Raw genomic sequence first — 21,037 nt, forward strand, 5'->3', positions numbered from 1 at the left:
GTTCGTCAGCACTAGCAAGGATTTACTCCTTGGGTCTTAAAAACAAGTCACTCATTTGCCTTTTTCGTTCCACATGGGTGGGAATGACAGCTGCCGGGAAGCTGCAATGTTTCTGCCTGGTCATGCACAGTTCTGCAATATAATGCATAAATGTATAACAACAACTTGGGCTCACTGGATACCTCGCTGGGCAGGAGGAAACGCAGCCAGCCTGGCGCGTCCCCGCACTCGCGCGTGCACACACACATACGCGCGCACCGCGCGCTTCTCACTCACGCGCGCGCGCGTACACACACACACACACACACGCACGCGCGCACACACACACACGCACACGCACACACACACACACACACACGCGTGCGCGCACGGGGGTCAAAAGGTGATCCACTCCTGAGATTTCCCCCAATCTTTGCTTTCCCTCCTCTAGGCAGGTCGTGCTTCCTAGCCTGCGGAGCAGCTGGGCAGGGGACAGGGAGGGCGGCGTGTGTGTGTGTGTGGTGGTGGTGGGGGGGAGTGGCAAGGGAGGCGGGAGCAGGGTAGGTGCGCGCCGCGCCCGCTCCCGCCCGGGGAGAGTCCGGGCCGGGTTTTGCGCCGGGTCCCCGGGCTCGTCTCACGGCCTCCAGCCGCCGCCGCTGCCGTGTTTACTGAGCTCGCGCGTCCTGATATCACTCCGCTGGCATGGAGGAGGAGGAGGAGGTGGAGGAGCGCGAGGAGGAGGAGGAGGCGGCGGCGGCGAGCAGTTGATCATTGTGATGGTGGCGGAGGCGGCGGCGGCAGCGGCAGCGGCAGCCTGGCCGAGCGTTAGGGGCTGCTCTCCGCGCGGCGTTTCGCAAAGGACTTCAGCGATCTACTTTTGCAGTCGCCTCGGACTGTCCATGTGTTTACTTGCCCCAGCCCGAGGACTCGATGTCTAGGCTCCTGTGAAATGCAACTGAGCAGCCAAAGTACTTTGAGAACACGGGGCGGCATAAACACCAAAACTTTTTTGTGGAAGGAAAATGCAATAAGCAAGCTCGCCGTTTTCCGATGCGGCGTGGAGTGAGTGTGTGTCGCGCGTGTCCGCACTGGAGGCACACGCTTGTGTGTGTACATGGGGTGTGTTTTTCGGTACGTAGGGAGAAAATGCTTGCCAACCACCGGAAACCTCCTGGAATTTATTAGAAAATAATGGATTATTAAAAGGAGGCAGGCGAGGAGCGGATCTCCCCTTGAGTTGCAAGCCGATCTGCTGCCGGCTCAGTTTGTTGGGATTCTATTTGTTGATAGGTGTCTGATGGTATTCCGATAACACCCCCTCTTTCCTCAGTTTTTTTTTTTAAGGAAACAACAACAAAAACCACCCCAAAATTTCTCCCCCTTTTTTTTCGCCCCGTGGGGATCGCTGTTTTCATCCATGTGCTTGCGTCTCCCCCGCGTTCCACTTAAACTATTTTAATCCTTGGACCCAAGGAGGAGGCTGATAGGGGGGTGGATTAAAAAAAAAAGTTCTTCCAAAATAGTGTGCCCCGGGAGCAGGATGGGGGATTTCGCAGCCCCCGCTGCTGCCGCGAATGGTAGTAGTATCTGCATCAACAGCAGCCTGAGCAGCAACCTCGGCGGGGCCGGGATCGGCGTGAATACTCCCAATAGCACTCCGGCTGCTCCGAGTGGCAATCACCCCGCTGCCGGCGGCTGCGGCGGCTCCGGGGGCCCCGGCGGCGGCTCGGTGGCCGTCCCCAAGCACAGCACGGTGGTCGAGCGGCTCCGGCAGCGTATCGAGGGCTGCCGGCGGCACCACGTCAACTGCGAGAACAGGTATCAGCAAGCTCAGGTGGAGCAGCTGGAGCTGGAGCGCCGGGACACCGTGAGCCTTTACCAGCGGACCCTGGAGCAGAGGGCCAAGAAATCGGGCGCCGGCACCGGCAAGCAACAGCACCCGAGCAAAGCCCAGCAAGATGCGGAGGCTGCCTCGGCGGAGCAGAGGAACCACACGCTGATCATGGTGAGGGCGCACTGGGGCGCGCGTTGGGGTCGGGGGCGTGGAGTTTCTGGGCTGGGGGTATGAGGGTCTGATTTGCACCGGGGGTGAGTGAGGTGGGATGGAGCCGAAGGGTTAACGTCAACTTTTCTCAGGGTAAACGCTGTCGTTGTCTCCGCTACCTGTTAATCTGTCAGGGTTGTCAGATTTGGGGAGGAGGGGATGAGAGAGAAGCCAGTCACGACTGCAAGGGGAGGAGGGAGCTCCAAGAGCGTTGGAGTGAGGTGCAGGAAAAGTTTCCCCCTCCTTGTCTTAGAAACCGATCCGAATGAGAGTGAACCCGGGAGTAGAAACCACGCTGCTCTTCTCCACGCCCCGCCTTAACCTCTCGCCGTGCCACCGCGCCTCCCCAGATCGGTCCCCTTTCGCCCACCCCTCTCATCACATCCGCCGGCTGTAGGGAGAAATTGATGCTGTCGCACATTCTGAGTGGGCACCAGGCCCTTAACCCTTAGGAGGGAAAGGAAGAGTCCCTGGCTTCCTCTCCTTTGGGCTTGGGAAAGTCTGAGAGTTTTGTGAATGAACTTTGAAGTGGGTGAGATGCGAACGAGGGTGGCTGCGCGCGCGTGCTCGTGGGGAGGCGCGCGGATGCGGGCCGCGCGAGCGCTGCGCTCGCCGCTCGAGACCAGCGGCTCAGGCAGGGCAGGTGGGGCAGCCGCGAGGGGTCGAGAGGGATGTGGTTGGGCGGGAGCAAGGAAGCCAGAGCTGCGCCCTGACCCTGCCACTGCCGCTAATCTTGGAATTGTCCCTCATCCTCTTCCTCAACTTGTCCCCATGTCGTTCTCCGCCAACTTTCAGGCACAGGGTAATGAGCCCGGAGGAGTGGAGGGGAGCGAGGAGCAGAAAGGCTTAAATGGCCGGGTGGGTGGGTTCGCGGGAGGATGCGCAGCCAATGGCTTAAGTGCTAGGGAGAGGAAGGGGCCGATCCCACCCCTAACCGGGAGGGTGGAATCCTTTCTCTTATCTCCACTCCGAGGTTCTCTAGCTTTCCTCCTTGGGAGAGGAGGAGGGGGAGGCAGGAAGCTTGGGAAAGGTGTCTGCACTCCCTCCCCCACCGTGTCTCCTGGTTCGGAGCTGGGTAATGGCCATCTCCTAAGAGCGCGCCCTCTCTCCCCGCTGCGCCTCCATCGGCTGCGTGGAGCCAGGCGCGGGACGCCCACTCCGTGTGCCTTCTGTGCATCGCGCACGTTCCGGATCTCGGAGCGCCGGGGTGGTGCCAGTGTCGCCGGGCGCTCGGGCGGGCGGGCGGTGACAAAGAGCCGACGTGGGGGAGGGGAGGCCGCGGAGCTAGCTCTCTCCCACCCCCCACCCCGCACGTGAAGAGGAACAATTTGTTTATCTTGGGCTTCAAGAATCCTTCCCTCCTCCCTGCACTCCTTGGCCCCTCCTCCCTGCCCTCCCTCTTCTGCGCGCTCCAGCCCAGTCCCGCCTGCAGCGCCCTCCTCCTATCCCTCTCCCTCCCCGGTCTCCCTGTCCACCCCCCCCCCCGGCCCTCCCTCCCTTTTGGAAAGCGGCCGTGGGGGGAGGGAGCGGGAGGCGCTTTGTCCGCCTGGCGGCCCTGCGCAGTCCCGGGGACCGCCCTGCGCCTCCGGCCCTGCCCCCTCCTCCGCCTCAGGCCACCAGCGGTGGGAGGAAGAACCCGAGTCCCTGAGTCTTCCAGGGAGCTACTCGCTTACAAACAGGAAGCTCCAAACCACAGACACACCGGCTTTTTCCTGGTTGTACCCTGATCCGGGACGAGACCGAGGTCTTCACCGTAGTTGTAGACTCAGGTGGCACCGGTGTTCATAACAGTCCCCCAGCCCCCTCCCTGTCCTCGTCCTCAGTCGTGGGAGATTCACTTAGCGAACCCGAGGCTGGAGTAGAATAACCCAGGCATCTAGGATTCTATCCTTGTCCACCCCCACCCCCTTTAGTGTTCGCACACCTTCTGCTCCCTAATTGCATCGAAACGGACTTTTTGTGTGAGGTTCCAAAATTCCTGTCTTGTCACACAGCTTTGGGGATGGACTGGGGTACTGAACGACTGTGGAACAAAAGCCACTGTCTTTTTTCTTTTTTCTTTTTTTATAGACCTGGTGCGGAGGTGAGAGGAGTAGCGTTAAGGACCAGAAAGTTTTGTTTCTGGTCGGTGTCCTCCCTCACCATCTTTTGATGGAAAGAGGACAAGGGCGCCTCTGTGCTAAGATACTCTCAGGTAGAAGAAGCCAAGGAAGCAATTCGCCCCAGCCAGGGTTTAACTTCAAATTGAAAATATAAAGTTTATTTGAATAGATGAAGACAGCAACTATAAATTTCGCAATGAATCCTACTTTAGTAAGTTAACAACAAATAGACTTGAAAAACCGATTGCCGGAAAATCAAATTTTTCCATCAGTTTTCAATAATTTAGCTTATTGACTTATAGAATTACCAAAGCCATGTGCAAAACAATATATTATAGCTTCTTCCGAATCATAATCATCTCAAGGATGCTGGTATGAAGTACGTGTGTTGAGTGGAATGAAAATAAACTGCTTTAATCCTAGACTTGCTTGCGTGTGTAGATTCTGTGCACAGAGAAAAATTAGCATCGTGACCATCCTGTACGGGTTAAATTTTCCTGATTAGTTTCAGCAATCACATCCGCTTCTAAGATGGAAGAATACCTTAAGCTTAGCCTATCTATGAGATAAAAAATCTTCAAGATGGGTTACTAAGAAAATGTTCCTCTTCGTTTTCTTGAATTGACTGTTGGATTATAGTGGTACTCCAGTGAGGCACAGAGCAATTACATTTAGTTCTCGAATTGGACTCACTATTTGGAAAGCCCTAAAGAAAAATGGTGATCAACCACAGCCAAACAACAGTGATGATAAAAATAAAAGCGAATAGGATTCTTTTTTGTTTTATTGCTATTGTTTACCTTCTTAGGACCAATATGTCCAAAGTACTAAATATCGATTGATTCTTCCTGCCTGGTCTGGGTTAAGAGGACAATCTAATGAGGGCTTTGCTGCTTTTGATTTGTTTTCCTATCTTACACATTTACAAGCATAGGCATGAAAGACACACAAACTAGCAAGCCAAAGGCAATGAGAGGAGGTGAGCAGTAATCTTCCCTGGGTCTAGACTATTTTAGATTGCCGTGGGTTCTCTGTGACCTAGTGCATAGAGCAGGCAGCACTCCTAGGTTTGAACATATACTACTTCAAGAGACAGGTCCTTTCTAGACACAGATAAGCTAGATCCAGACATTTTATTTTTATAGAGCCCTCCTCCCCAAGACTCTTGGTTCCTTGGTGAGAACTATTGACTTCATGAATTTGAGTATCTCAATGTTTTCTAATGTTGTCTTTACCAAAGATCTTTTTCTGATAGCAAAATATGTTCATTGCAGTACTTGGAACAGGATCTGGGTCTAGTGTTAAGATCGTTTTGATTTTCAAGTCCAAAGATTGACGATCAAGGTGTCATCATTTAGAGACATCAGAAAGCACATCAATGCCAGTTTGACAATCTCAAAGTAGTCTTATTCACCTTGGAGACCTACGCTGTGTATGGCCTTTCCTTGTCATCATTCTAAGAATTTATGAACAGTTTGCAGAGTGCACAAACCAGTATGACACATGCCTTGAAGAGTTTATCACATAAAATTCATTTGATAATATATGTATTAATCACTGAGTACTATATATAACTGTACCCCATCCAAAAATGCTCCCATCCATCCTTGGAATAGACCCAGGAAATGCCAACATGCTAGCTCACTACTGAACTTTCTTCTCAACGAATCCTGTTTGCCTTTTACAATTTATTTTCATGATCATCTTTCTGGCTTTTCTATCGGCTGCTGTATTGGGTGAGAGGGATGGTTTGGCCAAACCTCCGCATTACCTGACCCAGTGTGTCTTAAGTTTGTGAGAGCACTGTGAACCTTTATTCCTCCCTCCATAACAATATGGCACTCTGTGTTTTAAATCTCAAGAAGCATTGCTTTCAAGCAGCAATACATATAATTCTGTTTTATTCTTTGGTCATGGCACATTTTATTTTGTACACAGTCAGCCAGCAAAGTAGAAGTCCAGTTAGTTCAATCATTAGTCATAATCTACAAAATGAGATTCAAGCAGAGTCCCTTCCCAGGTAAAGCTGGCTCTGATGTAGCATTCTTGATAATCCCCATCTTGTCTTTTCAGAGCCATGAGAACAAACTAGATAATTTTTCAGATTTTCTGCCTCATTAATATGAGAGAAACGAACATTTTCTGGCCACTGTTTCAGTTTCTGTAGGAGAGATGAGGATCATGGGAGGTCAAGTTTCCCTACATTGAGTTACTTTCTCCCTAAGCTATGAGACTCACAATTCGATGCTAGATTTCCCAACGGGGCTTTTCATTTGGTTGAGATAAGAATGCTTGTGAGCAAGCATTCTCTTGTGCTCTTGCACCTCCCTTCCCCAGAATCTACTGTAATAAACAGTAATTTTTGGTTGCATCCACTTTGTGGGTGCTCCTTGAGGAGTTTCTGTGGATGATGAATATTCTGTTTGTTTTTCCAATAGTTCTTTTGCTGTACTCTTTTCTAGAGCTGATGATAGTCAAATCCTGCCTTTTTAACGATATCTGCCATAGAGAAGTGTGGAGTCAATCAGACACCCAACTCTGATAGAGAAACAGATTGCAAACCGCTCTCTAGGTTCCCACAGTATCTGCCTGAAGTCTCAAACAGCAACAGCAGTCCATGTTTACTCTGTTGTTGAAGAGCTCAGAGTTGAGGATTTGGAACCTGTGTCTCCCTGCTTTCCTTTCCTTCTCTGGCCTCCTGCTCTGGCCTTCTCCTCTTTCTCTTCCTCTTTAGCACTTTTATCACAAACAGGGAGAAAGCAACAATCAGAGGAAAAAATTAACTCAGGTGCTTCTGGCTACCAAGAAATAGTAAGACTTCATTTTGGATTGCTGTGGATTTGATTTTATACACAGTGTTTACTCTTCCTTAGCACAAATAATATGACATAAACTGAATTTTAAACTTATTTATTGCCTATCTCTGGTACACAGTCTGTGTAGTACTTTACAAAAGTTAAATTGTTAATTTTATTTTAATTTGCGTGACAATGTATATTCTTCATAGGTTTTCATTGTTATTGTAGTTTATTTTGAGGGTATAACAGATTGCTATTAAATCAATATAGTCTTCTGTGTCAGCCTCTTAGTAGCTTCAGGCACTATATAGTCCCTTCCCGTGAGATTTTAAGAAAAATGATATGCTTTACTCTCCTGTTATTTCAAACTCATTTGACTTTGGTATATGAAGAGGGGGGTGATTTACAGCTGATTGTTAGTAAGTTTTTCGTTGTTGTTACTGCTTTTTGTTTTTCTGAGGCAGTGTTTCTCAACTCCTGAACTCCCTTTGTAAACCAGGCTGGCCTTGGACTCAGATCTGCCTGCCTCTGCCCCCCAAAGGATTAAAGGCATGTCCTACGACGACTGGCACTGGTGAAGTTTTAAGTCTCTCCAAATTAAGTTTTCATTAAGGAAACTGCGTGTACCTTAAACAGACATGTCCAAAAGTTCATTATTCAGGTTTGTGAGATGGAAATACAGCTTGGGTAATCGGCTATTGCCAAGAAGTGATTAATTCTCCTTCACCTAATTTGTTTTTGTTTAAATCTAAGAAAGTTTAAAGAAAAAATGAAATAAGAGTGTATAAATTATTCATAAGATGTAGTTGAGGGCATACTGTTTAATAAATACTTAGAAATTACAGGATTCTGTTTAACAGGGGCAATGAAGGAAAACACATTTTGTTTTTATTTTTGAAGGCTATCTGGCTGTTCTGTCTGACAAATGCTAGAGAGGTTCTTGAGTCCCTTTCTCTATTTGAGAAAGAAACTGTGTTTAGTGCCCCTAGGGCCACATGCACACAAGCAGAAGAAAAGGATACAACTGATATGGCTTTTTGTTTGTTGGTTTTAAAGGCTGGCATCCTGTCCTTGGGGAACTTAATAAAAACCAGAGAAGTCTTGCTGTACTTCCTCTAACTTAAGGAAAGTGATTCTTTGAGGATCATTTAGGCACCTCCTTTTAATTCTGTCAGACTTCCCATTGACTAGGAGGGACCTTATGTTGAAATGGAATCTCTTAAAAATACTAATAACTGACCCTCATCCCCATTTCTTTAACAACTAGAGAACACTTCAATGAAATATTTAATTTTACACTAACAACTTCCAGGCTCTTCTTTTCTAACCCCTTAAACGCCTGTCCAGGTGGTTAGCATCTGGGCTGTGAAATGTTGTTTGAATGTGAACCTTTCACTCTTTAGCTATGTCAGCGTTTACTTCTGCCTGGGAAGAAGGGATTAGGATAAGTGACATTTGCTTCTTCCATCCACCTCCTGACACTTCTTTCCCATCAAAGGAATGGGCGGGAGTGCTATGCCTGCACTTGTGTAGGCAGCCTCAGTCTGGGACTTCATACCTGTGACTAGGTTGGATGATGCCAGCTCTGAAAGACAAAGTCTATCCTCACACGGCTCAGCTAGTTTTCTACCTTCCGTTGACAAAAGCCAGTAGTGACCTAGAGACTGAATGAATCTGAAGGGAATGGTACCCATTAAGAGCTATAAACTGGTGGAGGGAGGTCTGCTACACAGAAGGGCTGAGCAAATTCCAGTAGCAGGGAACAATAAACATGGATGAATAGATGGAGGAGAAATGGGGGGTCTTGATCATTTGTAGTTAACAACATTGTGGCGTGGGTAGTTGGAGCTAATAGGTAAAGTATGTTTTAAATAGCTTATTCTCATCCACACCTGACATTTTTGATTGTTATAATTTAGGGGTGCTACCATTGTCTCCATGGTAGAAACCAGGCATTCTGACAGGTAACTTGCAAAGAACACTATGGTGGTTCGTTGGTTTTTTTCTTTTGTTTTGTTTTTTAAATTTGACACAAAGCAGGTTTCTCTGGGGAGTGGGAACTGCAACCAAGAAAATGCCTCCATCAGATAGCTTGTAGGCGAGCCTGTGGTCCATTGTCTTGCTTGATGATTGATGGTTAATATGGAAGGGCCCAGCTTTTTGTAGGCAATGCCATCACTGGGCAGTTAGGCCTAGGCTGTAATAAAAAGCAGGCTGAGCAAGCCAGAGGGACAAGTCAGTAAGCAGTGGTCATCCATGGTCTCTGCTTCAGGTCCTGCCTTGAGTTCCTGCCCTGGCTTCCCCCATTGATAGTCTAGAACTTGTAAGCTGTAATAACCCTTTCTTCCCCAAGTTGCTTTTGGTCTTGGTATTTATCATAGCAGTAGGAAGCACATTAATACATGTTCAAAATTAAGAATTCACCTGATCCAGAATGTCAGTAGTGCAGGGCTTGGGAAACTCTCCTTTGACCGAGAAGGTTCCCTGGAGGCAGGAAGGAGAGGGGATGGGGATGGATTTATGCCCTGTGGTTTCACTCATAGTTTCTCTGTAATGCGCATTTGTTGCTAAGAGTGAGAGAAGTGGTGGCTGTGATGAGTTGAAAAGCAGGGTGATGCTTGGGTTTCAGCTCTGTCCAGCTACTTTGGGACTTTGTGGCTTTTCCCTTCAGGAGGGTTGGTGCTGTCTCCTTGCCTGTCTCAAAAGCAATGAGTTGTCTTTCTCACCTCTCATGGCACGATGGTTAGGATCAAATCCTTCAGTAGGGCAAGAGTCTGCTGTGCTCCTTAGCTGCGTTTTCATGATAGACTTTGTTTCTGCCCTGTTACCTCCTGCCCGAGTGCACCCTGAAAATAGAGCACCATGAGGCTTAACCTAACCCAAACTCTGCACAAGCTGATGTCTAATGAGTTGGAAGTGAATCACTGCTGTGTGTTGGGCACTCCTGTAGCCACTGAAAACTCCATGGTAAAGGGATACTCATTGGAGGACAGAGGACATAGTTGCATGTTTCAAGTGGTTCTGTTAGGTACGGTCATATTCCTGGGAGCAATAAACTAACATTTAGGAAAACCTCAAGGATGATAAATACTTTGCATCTTCTAAATATTGATTTCCATAACAAAGCTTTCCCCCCCTCCCTTTTTTTGAGGCAAAGTCTCCAATAGCTTTTTCTGGCCTTAAACATACTATGTACCTGAAGAAGTTTTTGAATTTCACCTCCAAAGTGTGGGATTACAGGTGTACACTATCACACCCTGCTGTAGTTCATATTTTTCCAAAAAGTTATTTTGGGGGACATGATCTACTCACTGGCTTGCTACAGAAAAGATGGGGGCATGATTGTTGAAGCCCGTGGAATTCATTTTCACTTTCTTTTTCTTTGTGATTAGGTGGCGATTGTAGTGTCCTGGTCATCACTTGACATGGGGTGGTGGTGGGGTTCAGGCAAAAGGAGAGCACTTAGTTGAAAGCAAGCAGGGAGGTGCCAGAGCTGGAAATCATGGCAAGTGGAGACCACTGGTTGGAGCTGAGTGTATAGTGTGATGGAGGGGGCAACAGGACCACTGAATGAAAATATCTGAAGTGTTGTCATGCAAAGAAAGTGTTAAAGGTGCCCTTTTAGACCTCAGGGGATAAATTTAGGACCAGTGGTTGGCAGTTATTAGAAGCCAGGTTTTGGCATAATGCATATTTTAAAAACCAATTTTATGAAAATGAAAGGTGTTCTGAGATGGAATGGGCTAACTTGGTGAGTGGCAGTATTCCAGCAAGAGTTTCAGAGTTGGCTGGAACATGGGAAAAGGACCAGCAATGGGAGTCTCTTGTTATTCATGTTTATGTCCTTGTGATTCTGAAAGGACCTAAGTGTGATAGGAGGAGCTCAGAGTGCTGCCTAGATAAATTACTAAATGAAGGCAAACACTAAATAAATCTAATTAAACAACAAAACAACAACAACAAACCTACAAAAAAAAAAAAAAAAAAACAGTCTCCTGTGTTCTGTGCTGGCCTGGAATGTGCTAAGTAGTCAAGGGTGAACTTGAACTTGGTACTCTCCTGCCTCCACCTCCAAAGTGCTGGGATTATGGGCACAGGTATGCTGCACATCTGATTGATGCAGTGCTGGGAATCCAACCAGGGTTTCCTGCATTCTAGGTAAACACTCTGCCAACTGAACTCCATCTATAGCCATGTGGTACTCCTAGAGCTTCAACTCTTTGTTTTTGATGACAGTGAATGTTCCATAGTGTGGTATGCTGTGATTGGTTTCTCTGTTTTTGTTTGTTTGTTTGCTTGCTTCTTTTTTGAGGCAAGATCTCATGTCCCCTCCTCAGGTTTTGGCAATTTAATGCTGCAGTCCCCTTATCCACACATCCCTTGTACACTTTTGAGAATTTCTATAGCAAAGAAAGCTTTTCTGTTTATATAATGAGTATAAGCAGAAAATAAGTAGCTGACAGAAAGTCTGTCAATGAAGCATGGTTTAACATAACTTATTACAGCACACTGTAGGACAAATGAAAATTCTGTCTCTTTAAATAATACAGTTTTTAGGGATGGTGAAATCACTCAGTATGTAAAAGCAATTGCTGCCAAACATGAGTTCTTGAGTTTGACCCCCTAGAACCCATGTGGTGGAAGAGGAGAACTGACTGACTCTAAAGAAATAAGCAAATTGAACTATAAATAAGAATATACATCGGGGCTGGAGAAATGGGTCAGTGGTTAGGAGCACTGGCTGTTCTTCCAGAGGACCTGGGTTCAGTTCCCAGCATCCATGTGACAGCTCGAAACTGTAACTCCAGTTCCAGGGGATCCAACACCCTCACACAGACATATACGCAGGCAAAACACCAACAATAAAAATAAATTTAAAAACATTTGTTTCAGAAAGGCAGTCACCTATAGTATGGGTTTGTGGCCCAAACTCTAGCATTTTTATTTCTTGCTGTATTGGGGATTGAACCCAGGACCTTCTGCAGGGGAGTTGAGTGTTCTGTTGCTGCGCCCCACCCTTGATCCTTTTTAGGATATTAAATGAGCCTTAAAGGTTGTGTCTTACAGGAATGATGTCATTTCTTTCTGTTGTCCTAAAGTGGAGGCTTTGGCTGATGTTGATGGCCCTCTTTGCATATGTTAGTATTGTATTGTGTTTCTCAGGCCCAGATGTGTGAGGGTCAGATGTGTGACAGTAGTCAGTGTGTGTGTGTGTGTGTGTGTGTGTGTGTGTGTGTGTGTGTGTGTTTGTGTATGTGTATGTGTGTACATGAGCGCGAGTGTGCTCAGCATTGAGTTGGCCCAGTAGAACCTGGGGTGTCAATGGGTGTGCATTCAAGTGGTTGAAAATCTTAGTTCTGTGAGATGCCACTTCCTACGGGTTAAATTGCCCTGACTAATCTAGTCGTCTGTGTAATGTGGTAATGACAGCGTGTTGACCAGCCAACTCTGGAAGAAGCTGGAGAATAGACCTGCCTGCATAGTCCTCCCACAGCATTCGCTTGGACAGAAGCCCCAACGCTTTCTATTACGCTCTGACATGACCCCTCCATAATTGTGGCTACTTGGATTTGCCCTTGGCTGAGCAGCTTTCTAACATGAAGCAATTATGCTCTGTGTTTTCACTGTGGATGGAGTGTTCTTTGCTCCTGCGCTTTTGTGCCTTCACTGGGCTGCAGGAGTCTCCCTTGGCAAGCTTGTCTGAGCAGCCCCGTTTCCTACAGAGTTGTGTTCTCCCCAGGGAAAGGCCTTGTCTGTCTGGCTTTGCTTGTAGGGAGGCAGATCAGTTTGAACAGGAGCCAGACTTGAGGTACGTGGCCTTGCTGGACTCCCAATTCTGAGGTCTCCTGGCCTCATGGACCTCTGACCTTCTCTCTCTCTCTCTCTCTCTCTCTCTCTCTCTCTCTCTCTTTTGTCTGCTTTACTACCCATTTGTTTTATCTTTGTCACGGTGACAGTAGGACCTAGAACCTGAACATGTTGTGGGTGGCAGAGATATGACCAGAGAAATAAACCGGGGACCTATTTTTTTATGCTTCTCTTTTAAGTAATTCCAGAGAACTAAGCATTATATTCCAATTTATAACTTCTGTGTTTATAACTGCTGCTTCTGTGTGTGCAGGCTTATGTGTGCCTGAGTATGTGCATGCACATATATGTACATGTATGTGGAGACCAGAAGACAATCTGGAGTGCCATTTCTTGGGTGCAGTCTGGTTTTTGTTGATTTGGAGGCAAAGTGTCTTACTGGCCTGGTTACCCCTCCCCCCAGAGTAGTCAGGGCTGGCTGGTCATTGAACCCCAGGAATCCACCTAGCACTAGAATTACAAGCAGACCATCCTGTGGTGGCTTTTTATTTATTTATTTTTAATGGGGGTTCTGGGAGATCAAACTCATGTCTCATTGTTTACAAAACTACTAACACGGTACCAACTAAGCTAGCTCCGCAAGTCCTTTAGCCACGTTTTTGCCCCACAGAAGTGCCTGGCTAGCTAGTGCAGCTGTACATTCAGTACACACTCAGGGAAAGGCTTTCCTCTCACAATAGCTCTATTCCTTCCGTTTCAGTAGCTTAATGGCAAGAGCTGCTGTGTACACAGAATGAGAAAGTTCTCCCCTCACCATGAACCTTGCACATCCAACGTCATAAACAAAGAGTCTCAGAGTGGCCACTGGACAGTAGCTGTTCCAACCCCTCTGCCTCTTTCCTAACTATCTAGTTAACTACTTGCTCCCCAGACCCAGTGTTTCTCCCATTTGCTTTTGGTGTTTCTGGGTGTGCATCTTTCTTACCTTGAAGCGTTCTCCCCGACTCCCCCTTCAGGATGACTTTCACTGCATCCAAGGTACACCGATGTCTTGCATTGGGCATGAAATAGAACCTTTACCACTATATCGGTTGTAGCAGCTTACGTGGTGACCCCTGTTTTCAATGCTAGTTATTTCATAGCTGCCTGACTATAATAAAACACATTTTCATAGGCAGTTGAGAGTACTCCTTTGTTGTAGAAACATCTAACTTCTAACCCCCTTGAAAACATTTTCTTCCTAAAGAGTCCAGCTGTAGAAATGACCATGTTATAGAATCTTAAAAAAACTGTAACATAGAAAAAGCAGGTGCTTCAGAAATGTTTGATTTGTTATTATTTTAAAAGAAAACTGTTTGGGGTTCAAGGCTAATTTTGAGAGAATAGCTCTAAAGTTCAGTAGGACCAAGTGGGGATTAATGTTAACTTCCATGCAAATGTATCTGATTTATGTCCATTTAACATATAGTCGGCTTTAGGGATGCTGACTAAAATAAATGAGGTAAAGTAACTTTGGTTGTTTATTCTTGAGTGTAGGTTTCAGAAGGTGTCAGTAGCAAGGCGTGGGCAGCTGCCCAGAAGGACCTGTCCCTTTTCACTTCTGTACTATGCTCCCTCCTGTCCTCTGCCTGAGGGAACAGAGTGTGTGGCTGTGACAGTGGATACCTTGGCTGAGCCCCCCCCTCCTGTTTTTCTCCAATCAGCTCAGGTATTTCCTCACCTCAGGGTTTTATGTACAGATCTTTTCCTTCTTAGTCACATCTAGCAGTAGCCCTCCCCCCCCAATCCCCCAGATTCCTGGATGTTGGGTAAACAGCTGCTTTTACACAAGAGGCAACTTTCTCAGTTTAGAAGTTGTTATGGCTAAATGGTTGAAAATGTGTTTTGTAGTTTCACTAGGAATCTCTCAATGGCTTGCAGCTGCTATTGAATTTTTTAAAACAGCATTCCTATTCCTTAATAAGGTCTGGAGCAAATTATTTCACATTTGGACTTTGTGCTGCCTCCTCAGAACTTGCTGAAAAGAAACTTGTTGGTCATGACAGCAAATTAGCAGAAATCTTTTCATATGCAAAAATAATTTTTTTGGCCAGGCGATGGTGGTGCATGCCTGTAATCCCAGCACTCGGGAGGCAGAGGCAGGTGGATCTTCGTGAGTTCGAGCCCAGCCTGGTCTACAGAGCGAGTGCCAGGACAGGGTCCAAAGCTACTCAGAGAAACCCTGTCTCAAAAAACAAAAACAACAACAAAAACCACCACCACCACCAAACCCAAACAAACAAATAAGTAAGCAAACAAATAAAATTAAATAAATATTCATCAGAATGGAATATATCTGTAGTCCACAGTGAAGCAGATGGAAAGAGGGGTTTTGATGGTGACAAAGCAGGTCCTTTAGGCAGCAGACATATCTGTACCCAAGCGGTGTGTTGCTTTTCAGAGTTTGATCCCATTCTTAGATTTAAAGGACTGATGGGAATCATTTGGGGGCTTTTAGTAACTTTTAAATTTGTGGCTAAGATTGGAATTGGAACATTCCAGGATATGTAACAATAGCTTAATGATAGCATGTGCGTCTCAGAATCCTACCTTTGGTCCCTCCTCTGGGGCTCAGGTTGTTTGTGTTAACTGCTTTGGTGGGCTGCACATTTATCTGTCCTCTGGAGTGTCAAGTATTGCAGGTCGGAGAAGTTTCCTTGTCTCCTTAAGCCTGCAGGACCTTCTGGAATTGGCTCTTGGGTGTGGTAACCGCCATATAAGGATGAGTCAAGGGGATTGGCTGCCTGTGGTCGTCACATCTACTTCTCAAGTCATTTTCATTACACTATTAGCAGAGATAGTGGATACTTGGGGTAATTATTTATGACTGTCTTTCCCTCCATAGTGCAATGCACACTTCACTTGTTTTCATCAACTTTGTGTGATCTATGTGTTTATGATACACTGAAGAGCAATAAATTTGAGGAGAGAGATAATTACCTCTGACAGACTTACAGAAATGAGAGTGCAAGAGGAAGCAGCTAGAGGATTGCCTACGAGGAGGGTTCAGTTACTACGCCAGGGTATGGCTCTGATATGAGCCATATCAGAGATTCTCTCTTGCTGAGGGTCAGTACCTGATGGACAACACAGGTGATAAAATGACACGATAATGTCTGTGATTTGCTTTGCCAAGTCAGATATTTTTCATAGTTTAACAATATCGCCCTTTTAATTTTCAGAATGGGACTTTTCAGTGGATGAATTCAAAGCACTTGGTATGGAAGGAAGAAATAGCAATGCAGCTGTTGGGGTTAAAGTCCCACGGCTGCGTACTGGGCCCTTTGACTTCCCCTAATTATGCATTGTTTTGGAGGAAACTATTTTACAGACACCTGACTTTAAAGAACGGTTTTCCTTTCACTTTGGCAGCTCAGATAGTTGGGGAAGTAGCCTTCAAGAATATGATTCAGTGAGTGTTCACTTGACTTCCTCCTGCCCCTCCCAATGTGGGGCTTCTTTACAAGGGGCAATAGTCTTAACCTCTATAAAAGAGATTCAGGGTAGGGTGGCTTACCCTACTATTGTCTACTTAGTTTTCTAATTCCTGGATTAATAAGAAAACTTGGAAGCAAATTAGAGTTGGGGGTCTGGGCTTATAGCTCGGTTGGCAGAGTGCCTGCTTAACATGCAGGGAGCTCTGGTTTGATCCCGAGCACTGCATAAAACTGGTCATAGTGGCACACCATGCCTATCCTTGGCACTCGGGAGGAAGAGGCAGGAAAAACAGAAGTTCTGGATTATTGTCGGCTGTTTGTTTAGTTCCTGTTCATCCTGGGACCCTGTCTCCAAGACAAAACAACAAATGAGGGGGCTGAAGAGATGGCTGAGAGGGTCCTGGTTGGAATCCCAGCAACCACATGGTAGCTCACAATTGTCTGTAACTCCAAGTCTACTGAATTTGATGCTGTCTTCTGGCCTCCGTGGACACTGCATGCACTTGATACATATACATACATTCAGGCAAAGCACTCGCACATAATGTAAAACCAAAAAAGTCGGTGGGAGGAGAGAAGGGGGGAGAGAGAGGGGAGGGAGATCCCTGAAGGCAGAAAGTAAATAGGTTTGGAATTCCACTGTTTCTAGTTTTTTATGGTTCCTCCTTCATGAGCCAAATCAAGCCCTTATCCACAGTGGGGTTCATCATGACACATGGTGAAGACTTGGAGGGGGTCTAGCTAGAATATTCTGGGAAAGCATGCCTTATTGCTCAGGAGAGGAGGCGCTTTTCCCACGAATTTCACCGAGGGAGAAAATGCTTGCACAGTGTTTATAGTCAAGTCAATGGTGTCTGGCTGTGGCAGCACTCAGTTGCAGGGTCTCCACACAGTGACTAGAGAAGTCTTTGAAGTGGGTACTCCCGGAGAAGAAAGGGAAGAGCCAAAAGGTTTGGATCCCCTATAAATTAAATCCAGTGTCAACAGGGACCATAGTGAGAAACTTGAAATGTCCAGTTTTTTCTTCTGTCCACACAGAAAGCCGTCTCCCCTCGCCTCCCCCATGCCCCATGAATAAATGTGAAGTGGTTCGGTGCTCATTACCCTCTGATAAGAGAAAGGCAATTCATTAGGGCTGAGTCAGGAGGGGCAGGAGATACCATTTCCCTCCCTGTGCACTAAACTGGGTTACACTGAAGTGAATTTCAAGCCAAGTCATAAACTAGAGAAACTAATGATAAGACAGCTACCAGGTCACAGCTGTGCAGCATACAGGACCCTGAAGACAGGCCTCTGTGTTGTGGCAAGGCAATATTGCTGACCATATGGTGTCATGGCAGGCCAGTTGTGGAAATCAGTGGCTGGCTTTTGTTTGGGGAAGTGTCTCAGCCATGGGTCTGTGGTAGCTCTCAGTGACTTCCTGTCTCCCTGGCAGGCGTGCTCTTGGCCCTGGGCCAACCTTGCTGTACTGTAGCTGTCTCAATCCAGGCCCAGGAACTCGTATTTGGTGATCATTCATTGCTCCTGACTTTAGTCACTTGTCAAACCATTTGTTCCACAAGTAGACAGACACTGGGATCTTTTTTGCACAGTAGCTCAGTGGCTACAATACAGAGAACATTTTTTTTTTACATGCATACTGATTAATTAATAAACATATGGTTTCCTGGATACTCAGTACTCCTGGAGAAAGTGAAAGTGGCTTGGGTTTTTAACATTTTTCAGAGGCCTTTTCACATTGCCTCTTCATTCCCAAGTCTCTACTAGCTAATAAGACTGGTAAGGATGCTAGAGGCAGGGCTCCTGATACAAAAAAAGAAAGTTAGTCCCATCTATCTAGTTTTTACACAGTGGGCTAAAACAGGCCCTATGCTTAGCCGGGGTCTATTTTTTGAATGTGTGAAGCCAGCATGTGTGTGTGTATGCATAAAAAGGCTAATTAACTCCATTCGCTTTTGGAGAGGTCTCCTCTGCCACCCCATTGGCTTGTTCACAAGACCAGAATTTCTCCGTCATCCTGAGTCCTGGATGGCTTCAATACCTCTCGTTTAGGGCCACCCATTCTGGCTCCTTTTCTTTGCCCCCAAAGTATGGGAATGATCGCTAAAAGGACACATGGTCCTGGGAGAGGTTTTTTCAAACACAGCAGAAGGCGAGACCCAGTGTGGCTCACACTCCATGAGGAGAGGCTGTAGCCCATGCTATTGTGCTCCGTGAGAGAGAATATTTTTATTCCAGGAACTGAAGGGAGGAAATGGATGCCACTCACACTTTAATTGAGGAGCACCAAATGCCACCTATTCTTGGTCTCTATGGGACCTTTGTCCTTTTTCATGTGTATATGTTCGTGTGTGTGTGTGTGTGTGTGTGTGTGTGTGTGTGTGTGTGTGTGTGTGTGTGGAGAGACCAGAGGTGGGAGATGGGTGTCTTCCTCTATTATGTCTATTTTATATCTTGAGGCAGAATTGCTGATACAACAGCCTAGCCAATCAGCTTATTTCAGGAAATACCGGTCTCCACCTCCAGAGTGCTAGGATTGTAAGTAGATTGTTACACCCATTGGGTGTTTATGTGGACACTGGGGATTTGAACTCAGGCCCTTATACTTTATGGTAAGCGTTTTGCCCACTAAGCCATCTCCCTAGCTCCTTTGAAACCATTTGGTGTCAAACACAAAGGTTGATGGAGTTATGATGTTGGGTTAAATGGATTTCTTTTTCTCAGGAACAAATGTCATTACAATGCCAGGGCTGCTGTTTCTTAATTATACATATATATGTATATGTGATATCCTACTAATGACTAATCAGAGATTTTTATTTACACACTGAGCTGTGCTAGGGGAACTGCTATTTTTTCCCCCTCATCCTTTTTGCTTTTGATTATTGGCCTTGAATAAAACTGTTTTTAAGTTCAGAGAACTGGTGTGCTTGTAAATCTGCTGTACGTGGGTTTGTGCTTGCTGTGTTAAGTCAAGGTTCAGGAACGGTTGTACCTGGAAGTGATTCAGAATATCGGGAGGCAAGGCTGGGATCCTCTGTTCTGTTGACATGCTAATTGGTTTGTACCAGCGACTTGTATGTGAGCCTCTCCTTGGTGGCTCCTCCATGTAAGTCCCTTCCCTTGGCTTTTTTGAGTTAGGTGAACAAGCTACATGATTTTTTTCTTTCTGTGCTCTTGCGTTCCTGGTTCTACTGCAACTGTTATGACTTCTAGAGGGAGAGGTACAAAGATGGCAGGAAGGATGAGTGAGGATTAATAAGACAGCCAGAAGGTACAGATGGAGAAAGGTAGAAACTAAAGACTCTGGGGACTTAAGAGGTACCATTTTCTGTAGGTGAACTATCCTGGTTTCCTTGGAATTTCTAGTATCTTTTTTTTTTTTTTTTTTTTTTTTTTTGTGTGTGTGTGTGTGTGTGTGTGTGTAAATGCCATGGAGTGCATATGGAGGTCAGAGGACAACTTTCAGGAGTTGGTTCTTTGCATCCACCATGTGTATTTGGGAACCGAATTCACGCTGTCAGGCTCAGTGGCAAATGCGTTTCGCCACCATCTTGTCCACCCGTAAGTTTGTAAATATCCTTACAGTCATTTTATATTTTCAGAATGCTAGCAGATATTCTAGCTATGCAGCACATTTGTGGGACAAATATAGCAAGACCCTGCTCACTTTCCAAGTGACCAAATAAGCAAGTGGCCAGACAACACTGAAACTGCACGCTCTGCCTATGGCTTAGCTGTTCCGGTTTGGGCAGAAGAGATCCCAATATGGAATCTAACCGTGTTGCTTTTATAATCTATTAAGAAATATAATCTATGGCGGTCCTGTGGACAGTTCAGTTATATGTATGAAAAAACCCTGTGCCTTAATGAAATTTGTATTATAATTACATAATACCTAAAGGACTCTTCTAATTGAATTTGAGGGGTGCTTTTTTGCATTGTCGCTGGCAAGCATCACAATGCCATTCACTTTGTGTTCCTCTAATTGTTGTCCCAAACACTCACAAAACGCCTCATGATTCAATTATAAGAATCTTCTGGGGACTGTGTAAGTATATATGTAGCTGTCATCCTAAAGTACCAGGGACATTAAGCCAATATCATAGTTTAGCGGCCCACATTCATTATCCTGTGATTGACAGTGCAAGTTCCTCTGGCCCATGCTATTACTTTGATAAGAAAATGAATTTTAGGGCTGGGAAAAGTTTATCTTACTAATTTTCAAGTTATACCAATTTTACTATTTTTGAGACAGGGTCATTTTCTGTAGCTCAGGCTGGCCTCCAGTTCCAGATCCTCCCTGTCCCAGCCTCCTGACTGCTGAATTATAGGCATAAGAGGCCATGCCTGACCTGGCAATGTATTTTTGACAGTCAGTACTTACTCTTTGAACTGAGCTCACTGTTCCAATGGTAAGCAACTGATGGGCAGCTTCAATCTGAATAAATTTAACAAGAAGTTAAAGACACAGACCTCAGATCTCCAAAGTTTACAATGAAAGATGGGGGGGGGGATGTTCACATACTGCTGTAAAGCCACATACTTATAAAACTAAAGGCATGCTAAGAACAACCCCGGGACATATGCTGAACGTGTGCATACATAGTCATCTTGGATGATAGAGTAGAGAACCGCTGTTTCCAGGATGTGTACAGCCCTGGAAGACTCCAGCTGCCTGCTTCCCAGGGCCCTAAGGAGGCTTTTCTTGAAGACTGTGCTTTCTTCCAGTGCCCTTTAAAGTGGTCACCAGCTCTCAATAGCAATTGCTTCCAAGTACTGTTCAAACAACCCTGACATGGGTCCCTTGGTATGTCATTATCTGCTCTC

General features: G+C 46.0%; 1 protein-coding gene across 1 annotated transcript in view; it reads left to right on the forward strand.

Annotated features, from left to right (window-relative positions):
- The first annotated feature begins 617 nt into the window (after positions 1-617).
- The window catches only part of Maml3 (mastermind like transcriptional coactivator 3), a 434,634-nt gene continuing 414,214 nt past the window's right edge, over positions 618-21,037 (forward strand). Inside the window, exon 1 of the mRNA XM_027394943.2 lies at positions 618-1,984. Coding sequence (XP_027250744.1) covers positions 1,520-1,984 — 465 coding nt within the window. The 5' untranslated portion in view covers positions 618-1,519. The remainder of the gene's footprint in view (positions 1,985-21,037) is intronic.

Source organism: Cricetulus griseus (assembly GCF_003668045.3).
Source record: "Cricetulus griseus strain 17A/GY chromosome 1 unlocalized genomic scaffold, alternate assembly CriGri-PICRH-1.0 chr1_0, whole genome shotgun sequence".
Lineage (NCBI taxonomy): Eukaryota > Metazoa > Chordata > Mammalia > Rodentia > Cricetidae > Cricetulus > Cricetulus griseus.